The sequence below is a fragment of the Solanum dulcamara genome, chromosome 11 (assembly GCF_947179165.1).
Source record: "Solanum dulcamara chromosome 11, daSolDulc1.2, whole genome shotgun sequence".
Classification (NCBI taxonomy): Eukaryota; Viridiplantae; Streptophyta; class Magnoliopsida; order Solanales; family Solanaceae; genus Solanum; species Solanum dulcamara.
The window spans coordinates 50,688,492-50,713,500 of record NC_077247.1 but is presented as its reverse complement, the minus strand read 5'-3'; the positions used below and the strand labels follow the sequence as shown (position 1 = coordinate 50,713,500).

At 29.6% G+C, this 25,009-nt stretch overlaps 1 protein-coding gene across 1 annotated transcript; it reads right to left on the bottom strand.

The window, feature by feature from the left end:
- Nucleotides 1-20,437: 20,437 nt before the first annotated feature.
- Nucleotides 20,438-21,839, bottom strand: LOC129874073 (uncharacterized). Its single transcript, XM_055949299.1, has 2 exons — nt 21,671-21,839; nt 20,438-21,239 (listed from the first exon to the last, which is right to left on the bottom strand). The coding sequence occupies exon 2, from the start codon at nt 21,201-21,203 to the stop codon at nt 20,562-20,564; it is 642 nt and encodes a 213-aa protein (XP_055805274.1). The 5' UTR covers nt 21,204-21,239; nt 21,671-21,839; the 3' UTR covers nt 20,438-20,561.
- Between the last annotated feature and the right edge of the window lie 3,170 nt (nt 21,840-25,009).

Here is a 25,009-nt window from a genome sequence, read left to right as displayed (position 1 = left end):
CAATAACCAAATAGTTACAATGATACATATTCTTTTGGATTAGTCGATGAAAACGTAATTACCCGAGAGAAAATAGGTGATGTAGGTTGGCCAAAGCAGACAATAAATGGCATAATTAAAAACACAAATTTTTATCAGTTAATCAGTCAGGTAATATGCATTATCACTTTAATCAGTAGATCTTTAAATTAAAATTTTCATTTATTGTAAATATCTAGCTCATATAAGTACTATCCATCTAACTTAACATTAATTAGTATATTGAATTTACCAACTAATTTTTTGGAAACTTGGCAAAAAGAGAGAAAATTCTACAACTTATCTACTAAAAAAAGAAAAGGGACAAAATATAGTTAAAGATAGTAAAAGATGAAATTACCAAGTAAGATATATAGATTTGAATTTAGAAAAACTGCCTATAATTCAAAGGAAACATTAATGGCCTTCAATGGATAAGGTTCTTAAATTCCAAATAATTCATTTATTCACTCAGAATATTGGATAGAATTTTACAGGTGAAAATTATTTATCTTTGACAAAGAAACATAAGTGAGGAGGAAAAGAAAAAGACATCTGCCTAAAAACACAAACAAATGCATGATATGAAATGGGATAGGGACATCCTCTATTATTTTATTATGGCTTTAAATTCTAACAATTGTACAAATGTTGTTATCTTATATATGAAAAAAAACACTGTATGACAGCTTTATAATGAATGAGACTTTACCCAAAAAAAGTTATAATGAGTAAGAAAGAGAGGCAGAATGAAGGGCAATTGTAGCATGCGTGTCTGTATTCCTCCCTTTTTAGTTTTTTTTCCCCTCCTGTGGATTTGATTGAATTGAGTTGAGTTATTGCACCTTAGTGTGTATTAACTATTTTATCTAGGTTGCTTTTGAAAAATTTATTAACTCGATTACTTTGAAGAATTTGCAATGCATTGTGATGGTTAAGAAAATTAATGCTCTTTACCATAGAGAAGGCCACCGTACACCGCTTGGTTGCGTCAAAAATTTGGTATCTTATAAAATCTAGTGATGTCATATAAATAAAATGTAAGAATAAAATTGAATACATTTTTAGAAATGAAAATTCGTGCGCATCAAAAGTGTTGTATACAACTCTTGTTACAATAATATTTGAATTGTATTTTATTTAAAATGTTGGGATTTTGTCTTTGTTTAGTTCATTTATTTACTTTTTAAAATATATATTGATTAATGGTATTATTTCTATCAAACTATTTGGCAGCTTGATTCCATGAAAACGGGGAATCTTAATAGCAAAATTCAGAGTTGATAAACTACTTAAATTTTTATCTTATTGATAAATATTTGATTTTTCACCTTATAAATTGTAATTTCATTTCCCATTTCCCTTCCACCGCCCCTTTTTATAAAAAGATACCATAGTGAGACAAAGATATTGCAGGGATCTCTCCAATAATTTTGAGATCCAGCAAATATTGTTATCATTATTACTTCATTCCTTTTTCATGCGCTAAACAATATATGGCTCTTCCCGTTTTAAAGTTATGGAAAAACATGGGTATAAAACAGTACTATATTTCGAATCAGTCACTATACATTTTTTTACTTTCCTATCTAAATCCTGATTAATTGACATAATTATATGTATATAGTTATAGGGTAATGCTATTTGGCACGATCAAAAATGGCACGAATTGGCACAACTTTGTCAAAAGACAAGAATGTCTTTTGGCTCCAAAATCATTTTACCATTTCCTCCAAAATCAAAACTACCTCTGACTTTTTTTTATTTATTTTCTTTTTTCTTTCAATAAATTTACTTCCTTTACCTTTTGTATTTATTTTTTTACGTTATTTTTAATACATAGTAATTAAGATGACGTGATGTATATATATTGTGTATTTTTCAAATGTATTGATATTTGAGTTAATTAAATTGAACATTAAAATTTTTATTAATTATTTAGTTTATTTAAAATAAAACGGAAGTTGAATTATATTTTGATTTGTTTTGTGCAATCTTTTTAATTAACTTGAGGTGGTGCATACATATGTAATATTTTTCAAACCTAGTGATAATTCAGTATTAAACGTTAATAAATTATAACTCAACGTTTATTATTTATTTAATTCAAAATTAAATCTTAGAATTTTTTACTTGAAATAAAATCGACGGATTTAGCTCCTTCAAGGTATTCTCAAGGAATTGACTAGCCCATTTGGATTGACTTTAAGTTGGTCAAAATCAACTTAAAGCCCCTTTTCAGCTTTTGGAAGTGTTTGCCTAATGCTAACTTTAAGCCAGAAAGTTCTTAAAGTCAGTCAAAAATGAAAAGTTAGGATTCCTAACTTTTTTTTTCTAAGTGCTTAAAGTCATTTTCTTTGACCATGAAAATTACTTTTATATCCCTTATATTTTAACTAAATTCCCAAACTACCCTTTTTATTCTTTTAATCCTAAAATTCATATAATTTTCCTCATTTAAGCACTTTTATCCAAACACTCAACTGCTTATTTATAAAAAAACTTTCAGCACTTTAAAGTTCTAAAAGCACTTTATACATAAAAGTTCCTTTTTTAATATCATCCAAACGGGCTCTAGACTACACATAGCCTATTGAAAGGATTTGATTTGTTAGTATAAGATTTTCTTGAGCCACGAGTTGAAACCCTTAAGTCAGTAACTTTACTTCCTTTACCTTTACTATTTTTTCTTACTTATTTTAACATCAGTGTGAATTTTTTTTCCAGCCATTCTAAATTCACGTCACACAATCCGTTCTATTAAAATGGAACCTAGCAATGATAATACGCAATTAAGCCAAGTATTGAGTGATTTTTTGATTTAGATGATAGAGATAATTTACTCTCCCATAGTGATCAACACAACGAATAATCAGATGGTGCCGTTGTAACGACCCATTAGGTCGTTTTGAGTACTAGGACTTTTTATTTCATAAAAGACTCATTCCGTAATTTTTTTAATGGGTATTTGGACTATTCGATAAATCATGACTATTTAGTTAAGGGATAAATTTAAATAACTAGTTTAATTAATAGACTAAGTTGATAATTTAATTAATACTCTATACCACTTATTCTATATTTATTAAAATAAAGTGGAATAGGGTTTAATATTTTAATTGTTCATTACTACACAAAACTAAAACGAGAAAAGAGAGAAGACGAAATATACCTGCAGACGACGGAAGCAGCCCAAGATAACCACTAAAATCCCTGTAATGTTATAAGGATGTATTAGTATATTGTATTGTTGACTTGAGGGAAAAAGGAACGAAAATTCCAAGAAATTTTAGGTGCTAAAGTAGTCACTGCTCGTTTTTGGTTTTAGGATGGGAACAAATTTTAGTTTTCTTTATTAGGAACATTTGAAGGCTTCTTCAGGTAAAAGAATATATATATATATATATAACCAATTCCTAATCCCTATGATTTTATATATGGATAAATGGTCATAGTATTATTATATTAATAATTGAAGTGGATGGGAAATTAAAAGTGCAAACTTTTCATAGTTATTTTAACGTTCTAATTGGTTTGGGTGTTTTGAGGGCACCGAGTTTTAGTTTCTATCATTAATTAATGATTAGGTGTAGATGATATATTTTTAGCATTAGGTTTAAGGTTCTGCAAAGTTAGGTTAGGTATTGTTTGGTATAATTTGGAATTTACGTTCCTTGTTATTATATTATAAATTAATTTTTTTTATGTATTAAGACGGATAATTAAATATTAGGTGTATTGTATTATATTAATATCTATTAGGTAGATGATATTTGAGAAAATTGAGACTTAACTCTAGGCTTGAAATTTGAAAAATTGATTGTAATAATATGGGTGTCTACATTCTCGTGTACTTATAAGTAATATATATTTGATAGATTGGTAATGGTCTGAGGCATTGAAGAAGGGAAAAACATTGGTGGATTAGCTTGCTTTACTTCGGATCTTCGCTTGAGGTAGGTTATGGTTTTATTCTATATCATGGATAGACTTTTAATAGTGATTGATATTCATTGAGTAACGTGTGAAGTTTACTATGCATTTAATTATTGTGGTTTGGATGGTTGATATGTTGTTGTGATTGGTCTGAAATCTCGAGACCGTGGAATCCATAATCTTGAACTTGCCCTGTCAAAAATGGTGCCTTGAATAAAGAAGGCTTGATGAAATATTGTTAATGAAGTGGAATGTAATCATGAAGAATGATAAATTAATTATATTTGGATCGGGTGTTACGTTCCGATACGGTATATTTGGATCGGGTGTCACGTTTAAATATGGTATATTTAGATCGGGAGTCACGTTCTGACACGGTATATTTGGATCGAGTGTCATGTTCCGGCACGATAATATTAAAGGAAAACAAATTAAAATGACTTAATACTATCCAATCTCCAATAACTCATTTTTCAAAAGAGTGTGATATGGAAACTTGAGTCCTCAGGTGTGATCTTGATATTGTTGATTGGTTATGAAATTGTTCATTGTTTTGTCACTTGATCTTGTTGGTTGCCACCTGTTAAGTGCTATGGTTGATTTCCCGCTATTATTTATTGCATATTGATTCCTATTTTGAGTCGGTCAATGATACCTACTTAGTACATGTTGCCCTGTACTGACCCCTACATGTATCTTTCTTTGTTTTATTTTGTGGAGTGCAGCGAGTCTTCCATCGTCTTCGACTCGACCTCAGCTCTAGTCAGTCTCCAATTCAGAAGATTTCAGGGTGAGCTATCTTTCTAGCTCGTGATGGATTCTCTCGGTTATGGCATGGTGTCTTTAGTTTTCGGACACATTTTGTTATTTGTTTATTCTGGTATTTGATATTTCCAGACTTAGTTTTAGAATTTAGATGTCCTTAATGTGATGACTTTCAGGTTTTGGGAAAAACGTATTTATTTGAGCTTCTGCGTTATTGTCATATTTATTAGTTGGGGTTTGTATTGTTGGTTCTCCCACCTAGAAGGTTAAGTGTGGGTGCCACTCATGGCCCATTTTGGATCGTGACAGCCGTCTATGGTGATAACCCTGATTCTTATTTGGACAGTGAGGATGAAAATCTTCCAAACTTAATTCGTGAAGAGATGAGCATGTCAAATCAAGTGGAGCAAGAAGACGAATCTTTAGGTGTTTCTGATGAAGAAGAATTTGATCTTTCTGATGAAAGTGTTTCACAAGATGATGAAAATGCAATGAACGATGATAATTTTACCGACCAACAATACATAGAACGCCCTATTCAAGATATGATTTTTGCTAGCGTTGAATCCCTTTTTGCATTTTACAAAAAACATAGTCGTCTCACTGATTTTGCTGTTGTGAAAAAGAGTACCACCAAAAAAAGTGATGAATATGCTAGGTACATTTCCTTTGCTTGCGATAAAAGTAGAAAATAACACCTAGGAATTATTGTAAAAAAGTTGATTGGAAAGCAAAAGTTAATTGTAAAGTGATGGCCGATGGCTTGTATGAGGTTACAACAATTGTCACTGCTTACAATCATGTATTGGAACCTTCTTTGTCATGTTTTTTTAGCTTTCATAGGCATTTAAGTAGGACGTTGAAGAGAAGTCTAGAAGCCAATGGCATTGCAGGATTGAGACCTTCGAAGAGAATAAGACTCTTGAAGGTCAAAGTGGATGGACCTCAAAAATTGGGTGCACTCCCAAAGACTGTCGAAATTTTATTCTTCAACAGCAGAGGATGAGGACATTATGCAGCGATGCTACAGCAATACAAAAGTTCTCCGTCGATATACAAACGAAGGATGAGGAATTTTGTTATGCAGTCGACACAGACAACAATGCGAGACTCCGAAATGTAGTGTGGGTTCACACACATTGCAAGTATGTATATGGGGAGTTTAGTGATGTTGTTTGTGTCGATACAACCTATCTTGTGAATCAATGGCGCATGTCGTTTGCTTCATTCGTTGGTGTGAATAAGCACAAACAGTCTATCCTTTTGGGCTATGCTTTGCTCACGAGTGAGGATATCGAGACTTACAAGTTTGTGTTCTCAACTTGGCTCGCAGCAATAGGCAATGCACCTCCTACGGCTATCTTCATAGACCAATGTGAAAGCATCAAAGCAACAATTAGAGTGGTGCTGCCAGACATTATCCATAGGTATTGCATTTGGCACATCATGACAAATCTACCTGCAAGGCTAAAGGGAGTGTGGGGTTATAAGGCTGCCAAGTCCGAATTGAAATTGATAAATTTTAACAGCATCACTATTGTTGACACTCAATTTTGTCCTTCCATAACGTAATTTTTTTAAAAAATAAAAATAATAAATATATATATACTATGTATATATATGTGTGTGTGTATATATATATTTATTATTTTTATCATTATTTAAAAAATTGTCTCAATTTTTTTTATTTTAAAACTAAATATTTTGTTAATTAATTTGGCTTAATTAATAGACTCTTATTTCAAGTTAATTTCTTTAAACCTAAGTTAATTATTTTACTTTGTCAAAATTAAGAAGTTTGTTAATTAATTGATGTTTACCCATCTTATTTTAATTCTAGCCTTCTTCAATTTTAAATAAATTGAAATAATTAGCTTTTACAAAAACAGGAATATTTTCAAGTTATTTTAAAATTTTTTGTCATCTTCATAATATATACCATTTTTTTATAGTTATTACCTTTTAGTAATATTCAAAATTGACCCATAAAAAGGATTTTTTTAATTCTATTAATTATTTCGTAAATTAATAATTAGTTATAATTAGGTTCATTATTTTATTTTATTAAAAATTAAGAAGCTCGTTAATTAATTGATATTAATTCGTCCTATTTGATTTTTTAACCGAATTCACTAATTAATTTTACGTTTTTATTTCTTCCCCTAAATAACACATAATTAATATTATATTAAAAATATTTTAATTTCTACATTAATACTACATCATGCAAATAATATATACTATCCCCTCAATTCCAACATTCATTCTTACATCTATATACTACACATAAACTAATCTACACCTCACTATAATAAAATCATTAAATAATTTCCTCAATTACTACACTTTACAAAAAAAAAAAATTCAGAAAAACCCATGCGTGCCCCCCCCCCCCCCCCCATATCCCAAATACTACTATATTAATTAACCCATCACATCTAACACTACTAGTAAATATAATATACATCATAACCAACACCTATTTTCCCCTTACACATGCCGCCCCATTCCCTAGTACTCATGTTCACTGTATTTTCATTTTTCTCTCTCATCACCCACACACCACTAAAAATATTATTATCTGTAACCATCATCCAATTTTCATATTTTATACACATACGATGATACGACAACATACACGGAATTTCTAAAAGAATTCAATCGTGATCTTCCACAACGCAAATTAGATATCGAGCTTCTTCAATTTCAAACAACTTTTAAATAATTAATTTTTATAAAAAATACAAAATATTTTCAAGTTATTTTTTATATATTTATCATTTTATGATTTTAAAGTGATTTATATAGTTTTATATAATTATTCATATCATTATAATTATTTATATAATTGGCTCTTAGAAATATTCAAAAATGATCCCAAAAAGATTTTAATTTTATTAATAGCTTTATTTTCAAATTAATTATTTTATAATTAAATTAATTAATTTAGTTCATTAAGAAATTCGTTAATTAATTAATGTTAATACATCTTATTTAACCTTTAACCTAATTTTCCTACCCACTTGTACAATTCAATTTCCACTCCAAATTCCCTTCCATTACACATTGCTACAGCAAAACAAAGTAACTAAATAATTCCCTTACCCACTCAACATTACATACAACCTATTTTACTACAATCTTACAGCATCACATCAATTTCCACACCAAACCACCAACCCTACCTCATTTTCCTTTTGCCAACAACACTTTACACATCAGTATATCACCAACACATATATAATTTTCTTCACATTTACACCTACTTACACATAAAACATTCCTCTCCACCAACACATAATTCCACCAATATAATATACTCCTACAATTAATTTCCTATTCCATTCCATACAAATACACGCCATCACCAACATGCATACTAACTTACGATTTTCTACACGTGGCAATTTTTTTAAATTTTTAGCCCAAATTTCATTACCAACAGGAATAAAAGATAACACCTATGCAAAATATTATATATATATATATATATATATATATATATATATATATATACATCTATAACTTCTCCAAAAAACTCCACCATCACCTATATACACATCTATTTTCCTATCTATCCAATTCCTACCGACTCTTCCACACACATACATATATAATATACTATACTTAGCAGTCTATATACCTAACACTAACATAATCCCACCGCTGATCTGATTGTCACAGTCCATTCCTTATTATTCATTCGCTCATTTCTTGCTTTTCCTTTTACACATACTTACTATAATATAATATTCTATTCGGCTACAAATTTTTGAATTTCAAAATCTCAAGAAGTCTTAACTTTTGCTTATAAATACTACTCTAAATTCTTAGCCGAAGGGAGTTTTTTTTGATACAAAACAAAAATTCTTACACTCGGATTCAAAAATATCTTATAAAAATTTTGAATTTTCTCTCAACTGCACTTGACTTTACTTGAAGAACGAGGGTAGATTCGTGATAGAAATGCTCCCGTTTACTTCCCCACTACAGGTGATACTCTTCCCTTTTTTCTCTATTTTTGCTTCCGTGATAACAATGTTGTGTCTGTTTTTGAGAAAGAGAGTCGAGTTCATTGTCTGACTATAATAATAACTTATGCTAAAAATGTATTTTTGTTTAGCAAATTCACATAAGAATTTTGCAGATACATAAAATATATTTAGAGGAGATGGTTGTTGTCCCTGTTTTAGTTGGGAATAATTATACATATGCTAGATATTCTTTTATTAAAATATAAGAAAGAAAAGTTATGGTTCTAGGCATTCTGTTCAAAGTTTCAGTCTATGCATGTAAGTAGTAAATTTAGGTTCTATGCCCTTCGTTACCTAAACTGAGTATAATTTTTTTTAGTTTAGTAGTTAGCATGTATAAATGAAATGATTATGGTTTAAGTTTTCACTTAGTTTCACTCTAGTTAAAATATGGCGGGATTTGAATTTATTGAAATGTGGATCAGTCGCTTTGAGTTGGCTAGGAGGTTATCAATCGCAAAAAATGTGTGTTTTGTGTTTGATGCTTGCATAATTCTGTTTTGGATAATATATCCGTCATATGATTTTGCTTGCCTTTTTTTTTTAACTTATTAAATATTGTTTAAAAGTTGAATCAATTCACTAATTTTTTTTACTCTCTTATTGTTTGCATGAACACTTTGAGAGCAAAAAATGGAGTCTTGATTTGGAACTCTAAAAAAATTTGAGTCTTTTAGAGTCAATGTAATCATCATTCCCTTACATGAAGCCGATATCTTAGAATTTTTGTATAGCAAACAAAACAAGATATTCTCACTCATAGTCAATCCCGGCTACTTATATTTTTCAGTATTTTTTTTATTTTTATTTATTATTATTGTTGTTGTTGTCGTTGTTGTTATTGTTATTATTATTATTTTTATTATTATTGTTATTATTATTATTATTACTATTATTATCATTATTATTAGTAGTAGTAGTAGTAGTACTATTGTTAATATTATTATTATTATTATCATCATCGTTTATTACTATTATTATTATTTATCATAAGCCTACCAGCACCGCCACCAATAAACTAATATGATGTCAAACTTATGGATTGATTGTATGTGTTGTACATCGTAAGCAAGCTTGCCAAATAAAAACAACATTAATTTAATATAAAAAATAAAAACTTCTTCCATGTGAGAATAATTTTTTCGAACTATAACCAGCTTTACTTTCTATTTTTATAACTGAAACAAGGACAACATAAGAATTTAAAAGGAAGAAACATTTATTGAGGATTAATGATTACATTTAAAATTCGTTCTGCTCAATAATCTCATTAAATGAAACAATGATTGAAGATTGTGTAGCCGTCTAACATTAATGGTTGTCTAGAGTTTAATGTTGCATACATTCCTTTATTAAATGACACATTTTCCAACCAAGAGACTTCATCAAAAAAAATTGAAAAATGGTGGACCTAACCTAGAATCGAACGCGAGACCTATGGTCTGTTATCTTTTGACATATGACCAATTACGCTGCAATAGCATTCATTTGAATTCACGAAACATAATTTATTTCTACCCGAGACAGTTTTTTTTTTATAAAAAAAGTGGGAGACCTAACCTAGATTCGTACGCGAGATCTATGGACTAATAATTTAACGTATGACCATGTACGCTTCAATAGCATTCGCTTGTATTCACGAAACAGAATTTATTTCTACGCGAGACAGTTCTTTTAAAAAATGGAAAAAATGGGGGACCTAACCTAGATTTAAACGCTAGACCTATGGACGAATAATTCAACGTTTGACCATGTACGCTATAATAGCATTCATTTGTATTCATGTGTCACGACCCAAAATGGGTCATGAGTGGCACCCACCATTAACCTCCTAAGTGGGAGAACCAACGATATGATCCCCAACTTATAAAGTATAACAATAACGCGGAAGCTCAAACTTATAAAGTAAGAATTAACAATCCATAAGAGTTTACTACATAACATTCCCCAAAATCTGAAAGTCATCACATCAAGGACATATAATTCTAAAATACTAAGTCTAGAATGTCAAACACTAAAATAAAATAAGTGACATAGTCTGTGTCCGAACGCTAAGGACATCATGTCATGACTAAGAGAATCCATCACGAGCTAGAAGGATAGTTCACCCTTAAATCCGATGAACTTGAGACGGACTAGAGCTGAGGTCGAGTCGAAGTCGGTGGAACACTCGCTGCACTCCACAAAATAAAACAAGAAAAGATACAAGTAGGGGTCAGTACAGGACAACATGTACTGAGTAGGTATCATCGGCCAACTCAAAATAAAAATAAATATACATAAAATAATAGTGAAAAATCAACAACAACACTTAACAAGTGGCAACCAATGAACAATTACATAATCAGTCAATAATATCAAGATCACACATAAGGACTCAAGCCTCCACATCACACTCTTTTGAAATATGAGTTTTTGGATATTGGGTAGTATTAAGTAATTTTAATTTATTTTCCTTTAATATTACCGTGCCGGAACGTGACACCCGATCCAAATATACCGTGTCGGAATGTGACACCCGATCCAAATATACCGTGTCGGAACGTGACACCTGATTCAAATATAATTAATTTATCATTCCTTATGATTACATTCCACCTCATTAACAATATTTCATCAAGCCTTCTTTATTCAAGGCACCATTTTTGATAGGGCAAGTTCAAGATTATGGATTTAATGGCCTCGGAATTTTAGACCAATCACAACAACAATCAATCATCCAAACCACAACAATTAAATGCACAGTAAACTTCACACATTACTCAATGAATATCAATCACTACTAAGAGTCTATCTATGATATAGAATAAAAACCATAACCTACCTCAACCGAAGTAAAGCAAGATAATTCACCAATGTCCTTCCTTTCTTCAATGCCTCAGACCGTTTTCAATCTATAATATATATAATATTTATAAGTAACTGGTCCGTAGACACCAATATTATTTATATATTTAACCTAGATCCAACAACTCACCCAAATCTATAATCAATTTCCTAAATCTCAGGCCTAGGGTTTCAGTTTCTCAAGTATAAAAAAAATCTAATGATATTCATATAATATAATACACTTAAAATCAATTACCTATCTCAATATATCAAAACTTGAATTACAATATTATGAACATAAGAACAATTTTGAATCAACAACAACATTACGTAAATTAACATCCAAACCGAATGAAAATAATATAATAATAACATTCTAATAATGCCAAAATAAGTACACTGGAACACAATAAATGCACTGACTATATATATGTTTCACATTACCAATACCCCTAGGCCCAAATATGTAACTTCCAATGATCACTCATCATTACCCCTATTAGTATTAAAAAAAATTGACACATGCAAACCAAAAGTCCATTATTTTCACTAGTTAATTGAAAGAAGAATTGAATTGACCGTATAGGATAGATTATTTAACCACTATATGTTCGACATCATAATATTATAAGGGTCAGGAATAAATCAACTTAATAAAGGATCATTACCTGATCTTGAAGTGAAGCTTTTTCTTCGTCGGCGTCAATATCCGGCAACTCTCTCTTTTATTTTCTTTTTCAACTTAATTGAGTACTAAAAGTGTTAGCCCTACTAACTATTTAATAAATATGAAATAAGTGATACAGGGTGTTAAATATATTATCACTTCAGTCCATTAATTAAATGAGTTATCTAAATTCACCCCTTCATTAAATAACCATAGTTATCGAATAGTCCAAAGTATCCATTCAAAATTTATGGGATAAGTCTTTTATGAACTAAAAATTCCTAATACTCAAAACGACCTTATGGGTCGTTACATCATGAAACATAATAAAATATAATAACACTGTCCAACCAAGAGAGATCTTTTAAAGAAAAATGAAAAAAATGGGGATCTAATTGGCATCGAACGCGAAATCTATGGACATAATTTTGACGTTCTACCATTTACGCTTCAATAGCTTTCGTTTGTATTCAGTAAAGATAATTAATATATTTAAATTTAATATAAGTTATTACTACGTATTATTTAATAAGTAAAATTCAAACATATAAAGTGTAATCACCCCAAAATGAGAAAATTTATTGACCTATAATTGTGAGAAAGCATTGTTCATTGTATTAGTGAATTTAATCTCAATTTTTTGGCCTTTTTTTTTTGGCAAAAACAACATTATAATTTTTTAATGAGTGATGCACACTCGAAACACATAACCTACATTCGAATTCGGGACCAAAAAACACATAATTTGACGATTCACCTTTTTTGATGCAATAACGTTTGTTTATTCATTTATTACTCTTAAAATAATCATTTATTACCATTTATTAACAAATAAACGAACTGAATTTATAACAAAAAATTATAACAAAAAAAACTATCATCATCCAAAACATAAAGGACTTGTAATTAACATAATTTTTCAAACATAGGCGCAATCCAACAAAATCAGGCCCAATACATACACATACCACAAAATACCAAATAATAATTAACACAAAAAAGGACCTAATTATTTACTTTGCAAATCAATCTTTCATTAATTTTTCAACTACAACCCCAGCTAAAAATAGTGCTAAGGCATGTACATGGTGCACATTAGGCTCTAATTTCTTTTCATCTGCTACTGTACTAGATGATGATTCCTTGTCTAATTTCACTCTATCTATTCGGAGATTCCAATCTTTTAACGCTTCAACAACATCATCATAACTGCCATATTTTTGATACAAGCTTCCACTCACGCCATTGACCATTTTAGCACACTCTTGCCAAGTAGAATACATACTTTATTTTCCCCCTTTTAAATACCACGTAGACATACTTTTTTATGATAGTAAATATATGAGCGAAATTAGAGGGAACGAAATATTTTGGGCGTTGAATAAAAAAATAATGGAGGAAAGTGGATGAAGTATGGAAGACAAAAAAACACTTCTCATATATACAACTGTCCCTATATAAAGTGAATGGAGTGTAGAGTACTTTAAAATGAAGAGTACATGGATTTGACGTGATCACTCCCAAGAAAAAAAATTTGGGAAGTGAAAACTTAAGGACAGTGGTTTTGGACTCTTTCTTTAGTGGTTTTAGTTTGGATGGCATTTTTGGGTAAAAAAATAAAATAAATTGACCAATCCACCCTTGTCAACCCCAATTAATTACAAAAATAACCTTAAAAAGTGGAGTTGTGACAATTCGTGTCAATTTTAATCTTGACAAATATATTTACCAATAGTTATATACACGTATTTCCTTTTTATGATTGTACTTTAAGTTAAAAAGATGAAGAAAACATGCCCAATTTTTGTTTTTTTGGATATGATGGGAATAATTACTAGATCTGCATTTAGCAATGTTTGTTCACAAGAAAAGACAAGAAGATTCCAATTTTCCTTCATTTCCTATCTAAATCAATCTTTTAGACAGGCGGCAGTATCCTTTTATTCTTCTTTTTGGGTATATACAATCAAAACTCTAATGATATATATTTAAGATTTTTTGATCACTTACAAAATAAATATAAGAAAATGAGATTCAGCTTTTATGTATAAAAAAATAAAAATTTCTTATAAAAAAAATTATAAGTGCACTGCAAAACAAATTTTCCTTCACTGATAATTGCTCCATTGACCTTTATTATTCCATGAATCAGCAAAAGAAAAATGTTGCTGCTTTATAATTTAAAGTTGCCCAAGTGGAAACCAAGAAAATTCTTCAAGATTGACTTTGATTTGGTTACTGGAGCTAATTTAGAATTTAAATTTAACTATTCAAAGTTCAGAAATTTTTTAAAATTACGAATTCAAAATTTAAAACTTATGAAGTATATAATATCTTTCAACATTTTTCATACACGAATAATATTAAATTTTGATTGTATATGTTAAGTTGTTAACCCATACTAAAAGCTTCAAACAATAAAATTAGCTAATGAAAATATGATTTGATTAATCTATTTAAATTTAAATCGGTTAATAAACAATCAACAGATCAACTTATTATTTGCCCCCACCCCACACATACAGTTTAGACCAGCTGAAGTTGGGCTGCTTATTTTTACCCATTAGAAACTTGGCTGGTTATTTTTACCCATTAGAAACTTTGTTAAATATTTATTTTGAGATAATTGTCAAAACACATTTAAATTATTTTTTTTTAATTTCATACTTAAACTATCAATTATTAGTTTGAGAAACACATTTCGTGATGTGTGTAATTCACTCTCTCTAGTCTCTCTATTTTTTGCAAAATTTTTACCACATGACGTTTCACATGGATAAAATATTTTATCTTGACAAAAAATAAATAAATTAATAATATTAATTAAAAGATAAAGACTAAAGTATTTTTATCCGAAAGAAAAATTATTTTTTTAAAAAGGAAATTATTTTTAAAAATAAAATAAAATTTATTTCACCCACTCCACCACCTCCCCCCTCCCCCCCCATACAATCCCCGTCATTTTATTTTTTAAAATTTATTTTATAATATTTTCAAAAAAAATCATATTTCATCCCCTCCCCCGCTCCTTCCTAATTTTTTTTAAAAAAATATTTTATATTTTATTTTATTATTATTCTTTTTGGGAGTGTGGGGAGAGGGGTAGTAATACTTTAATCTTTCATTTTAACTTCTAATAATTTATTTACTTTTTATCATGGTAAAATGTTTTGTCCATGTGGAATGTGATGTAATAAAAAAATTTAAGTGAAAGAGAGAGTGTAATACATATACTATGATGAGAGTGGAATAAAAGAGAAACTTGTGTTTCTCAAACTCATAAGTGATAGTTTAGGTATGAAACTCACACTCTCAATAATTTAAGTATGAAACTCAAAAAAATAAAATAATTTAGGTATATTTTTGACACTTATCTCATTTATTTTTATTATTTTGATTTAATAGGTTATGTATAGTAACAATAAAGAAAAAATATATTTTTTGTTGATAAGTAAATAAATTATAAGAAAACAAATTTAAAAAAAGTTAGAACTTGGTTATAGTTAGGGGCTATATTTCATTAATTCATTCTTTTAACTCATTTTGACCCGCAACTCATTTCAACCCAAATAATCTTTTATAGATTGATAATACGTTCTTTTATTAACTCGTCTTATTTTGACCGCTAATTCAGTCCAATCTGTCGTCATAGTTACGTTGGATATTATGATGATGAACTTAAATAGTGAATTAACTCTTTAATTCCTCGAGCATTTCCCAAGAGGATTATTAGTACTGTAATCTTCATGCTAAATTGTATTCCTTTCGTTTTTTTTTAATTATCAAATTTTGATTTAACAAACCAACTAAGAAAACAATGATCGATACAGTGAGTGTACCATTTTACCCTTATTAATTAATAGAGTTTTAAATATATTTATTCACTATATTTTTCAAAGACATTAACTCAATGTTAATAAAGTAAGGATATAATAGAAAGAAAAAAATTATTCTTTCTTGATTTGTTAAAATTGACAAATAAAAAATAAAATAAAATTAAAAAATATTTAACAGATATAAAAAATGGAGGGAGTATATTATATGTATTATATTCTCTCTAGTTATCAAATCTAGGTAAAGTAATTAGAAATTGACATCGAATCTTCGTTACTGCTCAACAGATTGAACCAACTGCCACATCAAAATAATACAGGACTACTTATTTTTATCAACATCAAAGACCTAAGTACTTATTTTTATCAACATCAAAGACCTTATTTTTATCAACATCTAAGACACATTGACTAGCATACAGGAGCTAGTATATGTCATGAATATTTCTAAGTACTGATATAAATTAATATATATTACTCCCTCCGTCCCATTTTATTTTCATGTTACATTTTTCAAAAGTCAATTTTATTAATTTTTAAAGTTAAATTATATTATTTTAACTCAATATTATAAAATAAAAAATTAGATATTCAAAAACTATACGAAAAGTACTATAAGTTAAATTTTTTTCATATCAATATGATAAAAAAATATATCTTAAAATGTTAGTCAAAGTTCATATAGTTTGACTCTCAAAAAGGAAACCATGACAACTAAAATGGGACGGAGGGAGTATCTCGTTGATATTATTTCAACTCATGAAAACACAAAAATAATATAACACTTTTGTTCTTCTTGCCAAATGGGTTGATGTTTAATTACATATTATATAGATAGATATATTGATGAATATGATATCTATATATGAAAGTGAAAAAATAACAATTAAAGTATATTGAGAAGTTGTATATATATCAGAAAATACAAAGAGCACAATATGCATGTTGCATTGTCGGATTTTTTTGGCTGTAGCTTTAGGTTCCATGAATGGCTACTTTAAAGTTTATAAACCATGATACTATTTATGATGATCTTTATGAATTACTTCTTCAAAGAGACCGTGACTAAATTCAGTGTATATGTCGAAAATGGATTGGATCAAAATCATATATGCAAAGTCGAATTTAGAATTTTATTAATTTATCATATACGATTAACCATTGGGCTTTACTACAAAAAAACAATAAAAAGTGAAAATGATTAAAATTATATTTGAATAAGAATTTCAAGATTTAGAAACCGTCTAGTTTATAATGGAACTCCGTTAATAGCAAAGCAAATAAGTATGAGATAATCGCATGTCAACCGTAAATTATGAATGAACATTACTGAAAGGTCCAACAGGGGCAAAATTACTCAATTTCAATTTGTTGTGTACGTGCATGCCCACAATTTGGATTCCTTTCCAATATAAAAAAAAAACGCATTGTTTACTTCAATAATCTAAATAAAATCGAATTCCCACAAGATTTTTTTCTTCTCTTTTTCCCTATTGGGGACATCCCCACCCTATAGGAATTTGCGAATAAAAAACTAAGCACCGAATATAAGAAGAAAAAAAAACATTTTCTTTATAATTTAATGGAGAAATTCTCCATTCATGATTTAAAGAGATGGAAAAAGAATAATTGTCGCACAAATGAAGAATAAATAGCATAATTGGGTGGAAATGTGCAACAATGTCAGCGTCGCCAGAGATTTTTAAAAATCCATACGTTATATCAAAAAAATATTGCTTTTGTTTGTTATGTAAATTATGTGGCAATAATCAACAAGTAGCAGATTCTGATTTAGCTTCTGCCCTATCCAGTCAAATATATTTGGTTCCAGTCGTGTGGAATTAGTCATTGATATTTGTAGCGTGGTAGTTTGTGTACGTTATCATATTTCTTAAAAATGCGATCATTTTCTGAACCAAACATGAACGCAAGATGCTTAGTACATTGAACTACTTTTTAAATCATTTTTCCTAAAAATAAGAAAACTTGAAACCAATCTCCACCCCACATATTTAATGCTATTTATAAGTACATATTATATATATTATTCTTTATATTGTTTCAAAATATTATGTAAAATGCGAACGTGTTCACGAAATTAAGTAAAAACAAAATTAAAAGAATAAGATGAATAGTTTATTGGTCAAGGAATTAATTTTTGGATCTCCATCTTTTAAGAGATACCTTTAAATCAAAATAAAGAGCATATAATCTTTTCTTGATAGGTCTGCAGAATCATAATGTATTGATATTAGCATGTTGTGTTTTTTTCTTTTTATAATTATATGATATTCAAGATTTACCGACTCAACTAATTCAGATTCATATATCGTATAAGATTATATTAAAGGAAGAAGCGCTCCCTACCAAGAGTTTCTCCTTTTCATAATTTGAATTTAAAATTTCTAATTAAATATTGACGAAGGATCTCATCCATCTTATTATAACCTTGGTGGTTCAGAATGTTGTAATACATCATATATGGATATCATATTTACAATGACTTATACAGTCGACCTATGGAGATTAGGGTGGGGATCCTTTTACAATTAGAGAAAATAAAAAAAATATGCTAGTTTAGCATATATATATATATCAAGAACCTCAAATGGAAATTCCTCCATCCCCCCTTATTTTGGGATGGGGGTGGGGGTAGGGGGTGGTTCTCTTATTTATCAACTTGTGTATAAATTTGCTTATTTTAGGAAGCTTCTAGGAATTAGATCAAACCGAATGAAGATAAAATGAATGAAGCCATTAAATGTTGATGTTGATATTAAAACATATATGGGATTCCTTATATCAATTTGGGACCCTTAATTCATTGAGAATGTCTAAAAACAAATTTGGTCATTTTCTTTGTTAACTCTAAGGACAGTTGACTCATTGACCAATTTGATATTTCTAAAGTGGTCTGATTTGATGAACTGAAAGTGTTGAGTTACTTCTTGGTTGATTCGTTGTGATTTTGACCCTTATTCTCAAAATTTTATGTGCTATAGCTTGAGAACAAGTCCTCGTTGCTAATTTCTCGATGGATGTTGTTTTCACTTGTCAAACTAATTTATACCTTTGGTAGTCACTAAATGTGCATTTGGAAGTTTTAACAAATGCTTTATATCAGATATTTAATCAACTCTCAACTCAACCTAAGTCCCTGTGACTTGTACTCGCTCCTCCCTATGTATTCAATATTCATCATAATTAAATCATTTTTACCTAAGCGTCTTCCTTTAAATAGCTTAATATTGAAAGCGCTCTTCTCTCTTTTTCTCCTTCATGAGGATATTGAATTTTACGAAACTCATTTAGATGGAGCTTCTCAAAAGCATAAAAATATGTTGTTGTTTTCAAATTCCAACTTTACTATATCGATAATTTGTCATAAGCCTTTTTTGTTTTTTATCTTCCTTATTTCCATCCATTAGTAAAACAATTAAATGTCGATGATGCAGCAATTATGTCATTGGAATTCTTGATATTATATTTTGATATTGTTATTGCTCAATTTTGCATCCATGTTAACACCCAACTGGGCTTTCGGCACCAAGTCAATTGGACTATTCAGTGACTATGGATCTTATTGACAAAGCTTAAAATAGATTGTCCCAATACCTATTTATCTGTTCCAACTTTGTATTGGTCCAGCACTTCTCATTTACTCACTGTTTATGGGCTCCTTGTACATTTACAACTAAAGATGTATCCAAAAAATTGGGTTATATCAAGCTCCTTTTGGAGTACAAGTAACATTTATGTTAAAGGCAGCCTCTTTTCGTATGAGCTAATCATGGTCTAGGGCTTTAAAGATGACCTGCAATGCTGCTTCTTTTTTTTTGACTTCAATTAATTACTCAATCATTTGTACACAAGCTACAAATTAAACAAAATTAGAATTTGCATTTGTTGGGTTCATTGTTGGCTATAAATATTTGATTTCTCCTCAGATATTCAATACAATCTTTTTTAAGTTTTCTATTCTATTTTTAAAAACTCAACTGTGATTTACAGTAACAACTGAATTTGAAATTCAGCAGAATTTGAGGTACCATTTTTTCTAAGAACATACTGTGCTCAATTTTCATTCTTTCATCTTGTTTTTACTATTATTATTTCTTTACTGGTGCTTATTGTTCATGTATTATTGAATACAAATTTAAGCAAACCTACCAGATTACAATGAACAATCTGTAAGTTTTTGCTCTTGGCGCTTAACTAGTGTAACTAATGAACAATCTTTAGCTTGTGTAGCAACCAAGTTGGAATAGAAGGCTTAGTTAGTATACGTGCTCGAGTCTCGACCATAGAGATTCACAAAACAAATTTATTGAACAACAATCTTTTTTAGTCTTCTAGGTACAACAATTTCATATGTTTTGCTTAAACTTGTTCTTTTTCTTTGAATAGAAAAAAAAGTCAAATCCATTTGCTCACTTTGATAAGAAAAATCTTTAACACAAGAATCCATGACTTTCTCTCTCAGTAAATGTTGAGAATTTCAAGAATGGATCTATTGCAGAGGGGACAACAACCTCGGTTTAACCAAAGCTCTCTTGAACACACCCTACAATATGTGTGTCCACATGGTATGAATGCTGCCCCTTTTTTCCTTCCCATGCACACGCAACACACCGTATCATTCCCCACCCCTAATTCCTCCTTCTCATCCCACCCGTTCGTTTCCTCTAACAATCGCATCAACGACATCCTATAAGGCGTACCCGGCCCATCTTCATTGGATCTCAACGGGCTTGTATTTGGGCCTGGACTTGAATTCCCTTGATCATCTGTATCTTGACCCGATCTGAAGTTACGCTCCGCCAGTAACGCCGCCGCTAAGTTCATCCCGGAACCCGTCGGAATATGACCCAAGCACAACAAATTAGCTGACTCTGTTTCCTGCTGTGAATCGCGGCCTACTTCCGCCGCCTCCGGCGGGGGTTGTAGCGATTCCTCGCCGCCGTCGTCGTCGTCCATCACACTTAACGAAGCTGGTCTGAGACACAAGGTGGTCCCACAACATGCAATGGATCCAGTGAATCCTAGCCGTTCAGTTAAACTCTTTCTTCGTCTTACGACGCGATCATTACCGTCCATTCTCTCTCTAAGCAATTCCGCCATTGTTCTTGCTTCTATCCCTCTCTTTCTCCTAATTTCCTGCAATCCAAAACCCAATATTTGGCCTATTTCACTCATTTTTCCAGAAAATAAAAACACCCCAAAAATTGAATAGAAAAAAAAACACGTATAAACTTGTACAAAACTCTCACTAGCTAGCTAAAGATGATGAACAAAAAAGGATGCATGAACACACAAATATAATGCACTTATATATAAGCAGAGGTGTATTTTGGGGCGGGTTTTATGAGTCCAACTGAATTTATTGTGTTTTGCTCAAACTATGTACACGTATACCAAAGATCAAACATTATAAGCTCTCTAAATTGACTATTTGCTTATTACAAGTAGCTAGTATATAGGTGAAAGAGGAGGAGGCAGGAATTAGATGAAGGTGGTAGAATAAATGAAATGAAATCACGTGATGAGTAAGATGAAGAATTGTGAAAGCAATAAGGGCACCAACGTACCACATGAATGTATGCAACATCACCTTTGTTATTGATGAGTACAATTCATGTCACAAGTGATGAAATTGACTTATCAAAAACTGTAGTAGCTAGCTCGATCGGCTCCTATTAAAGAAGAAAGCAGTCAGTCGCCTTGTGGGTATTAATAAAGTCATTAATGAAATTTAGGCATCAATATATAGTAGTAGTACATATATAATACATTGTATACATATATTAAATTAAGGTTTTTAATTATTCGTTTGCGAAAGAAGCTTTTGAAGAAACAAACAAATGAAACGACAATTAAGAAGGAGAAGAACACTTAGAAAAAAGGAATCATTTGGGAGTGGTGGGGCTTAATGTAGATCAACTTCATTTCTTGGTGGTTTAGATTAGATTATCTTATTCTACATTAAAAAAATTTACGTCTTCTTGTATTGTTTTGGAATCGTCGCCGGCCATAACTAAGTCAACATCTCTATATTGATAATTGAATAGGGTTTTCCAAGTGGCATTGCGCTAGGTTTTACGATTATTTTTGGGGATCTTAATGTTTAAGTTTACTTGTCTACTATTTCAAAAATAAATTTTTAATTTTATTTATCGCTTTTCAATATCATAAAAAAGAACATATTTTTTTTCCATTCTTAACCTTAACATTAATTGCTTTATTCTTCAATTCATTTTCAAACCTAATGGTACTAAACATTAATTAATAGGGATGGTGTGATAACACAACAATAACTCAACTATTTAAAATAAGTAAGTATTTTTTTGGTTAAATAAGCAAGTATTTTTGGCTTCTCAAAAAGTTTGATCAATTCGGTTATTATCTAGCAAGTGTATATTCAATGTGCATATACATTGTATACTAGCTAAAATTAATTTTTTTTTAAAAAGGTAGTGATTAAAATTATTTTTATTTATGATTTTTGTTGGACTATTGTGTAATAAATAAAAATCCATTTATTAGTGCAATGATATAATCTCTAGTTTTAGGGTTGTTTAACCACACAAAAGATAGATAAGCAGAAGTTGCACTAATTAAAATGAAATGGATACACGGAAATCCTGGAATTTTTGTGTTAATAAATTATATATGCAGTAAAATTAATTTATCCATAAATTTTTTGTACTTGATGCCATAGCTCTCAGCTTAATTTTCAATGAGTACAAGTACTTTGAATTGCTCCGTAACATATTGTTGGTCAATCTGACAAACCTAATACGGATTAGGTAATATTTTTAGAGGATTAAAATAATCTATGAGAATAATTGAAGTTCTTAAGGACACAACAAACCTAACCAGAATTGGAATTATAATAAATAAACTTTATTTTTTCCTAATTTCTCTGTCACTCTGAACTTTAGGTAATGCAGTTCCTATCGTCACACCTCGTTATAATTACAATCGTTCGGTATAACAATATTTTATTATAATAATCTAACTTTCTCAAAATTATTTTTTTCATGTTATTTAATTTTTTATTTTTCTATAATAACATTTTAGTTATAACAACAATAAAATTCATTATAGCGGTACGCACTTTTATAAAATTACTTATTTATAACAGTCATATTCAAATATCGTGTAATAATATTCTGTAAGAAATATATTATGTATAAAAAATATATTAAAATATTTTATGATAATCATGAGTAATGTCTTGCATGTATGAAATTTCAAGTTTGAATATTTTTTTAAAAAATATATATATTTAAATGGTATTTATCAATTATGTTCATAACTTCACGTAAAAAGATTGTTGATGTTTGTCTTTTTTGCATTCATACTCTTTCTATTTTTTTATTAAACTGTTAACAAATGCATTTTTTTCTTCTTGCGATACAAAAGCTTCAACTGATTTTTTTGCGTACTTTTGTTTATAACTCTTAAATTAGATCTAAATGTCAAAAGAAAGTATACATATATAACAACACTTTGTTATAGCAATTAGCAAGCATGATTTTTTCAAATAAATGTTGTCACTATAACAACGTGTGACTAAATTTAAAGAGTCAAAGGTTTATCGCGATTCTTCCTATGCTTTTCTAATATTTTTAAATGCTTGTTTCAAAAAATTAAAAATTATATATATATATATATATATATATATATATATATATAAATTTAACTTCCCTCTCCTCCTTCTCATCCTCCAACTCATACCAAAAATTAGATAATTTGACCCTGAAGCAGGAGCAGAGCTACAACCTAGTAAGATGGTCAGGCGAACACCCTTCACCGGAAAATTAGAATAAAATATTTTTTATTACGTGGATACATAAGTAAATGAACACTCTTAGAACAACAAAGGTTGCTAGTCTGATGGTAATCGTGCTCACTTAAGTCTTTCAATATTTAAAAATAAAAATTAAAGCTTACTTTCCACTATTATCCTTTAGATTATTTTTAAACTAATTTTTTTTTAGAAAATGTAAATAGTTCAACAATTTTCTTCAACTTTAAAATATTCACTAAAAATCACTATAATTCACTCAATATGAACTAGAGGAAGTGTATTCAACTAGTAGCTAAAATTGTTTTTTTTGACTTTTTTCCGTTAGTTTTGATTTATACCATTGATAGTTTTATAATTTATGTTTTCGTATGATTTTTTTTTTGAAACAAAGTTTTCATATAATTTAGTTAAATGATATGTAATTTAATTTTAAATTTGGATGCACCCATGCATCAGTAAAAAAAAAAAATTGTGCACCCACTTTGCGAGAAAAAATATTATTTTCTCTTTTAAAGTTTGAACACTCTTGACAAAAAATTTGGCTACGCTACTGCATTGAAGCTCCTAATTGTCTCACATAAAGTGGGGGATGGAGATTATCCTATCAATTTTGTTTGGCTTGACATTAAGATAATGGTATATTGTGATTCCTTTTCCTTGTGACAGTCAATAAATAATAATATCCGAGTGGTAATTTCTTTGTATAATAATAAAATTCAACCCCAGTTGATAAAAATCATAGTTCTTGTTAGGGGTGTTCATAGTTCGGTTTGGGTCGGTTATTGATTAAAACCATAACTAAACCAATTTAATCGGTTATTAAATGTCTAAAACCATAACCAAACCAAGTAAAATAATAACCACGGGTTTGGTTATTGTCGGTTTGGTTCGGTTATTCAGTTTATAACTAGCCGAGACAATTCAAATATTCTCTCTCTACATTCTTCAAATTCTTACGAAACTTTTTTTTCCTCACGGCCCACAGAGGTTCGAAACAGAAAAGGAAACAACTTAAACATTTAAAAGAAAAAAGAAAAAAACTTAAAATCAATTTAAAATTTGAAAAATTTCTTACAATCCTTCTCAAAATTTGACAATCTTGTACTTAGGGTTG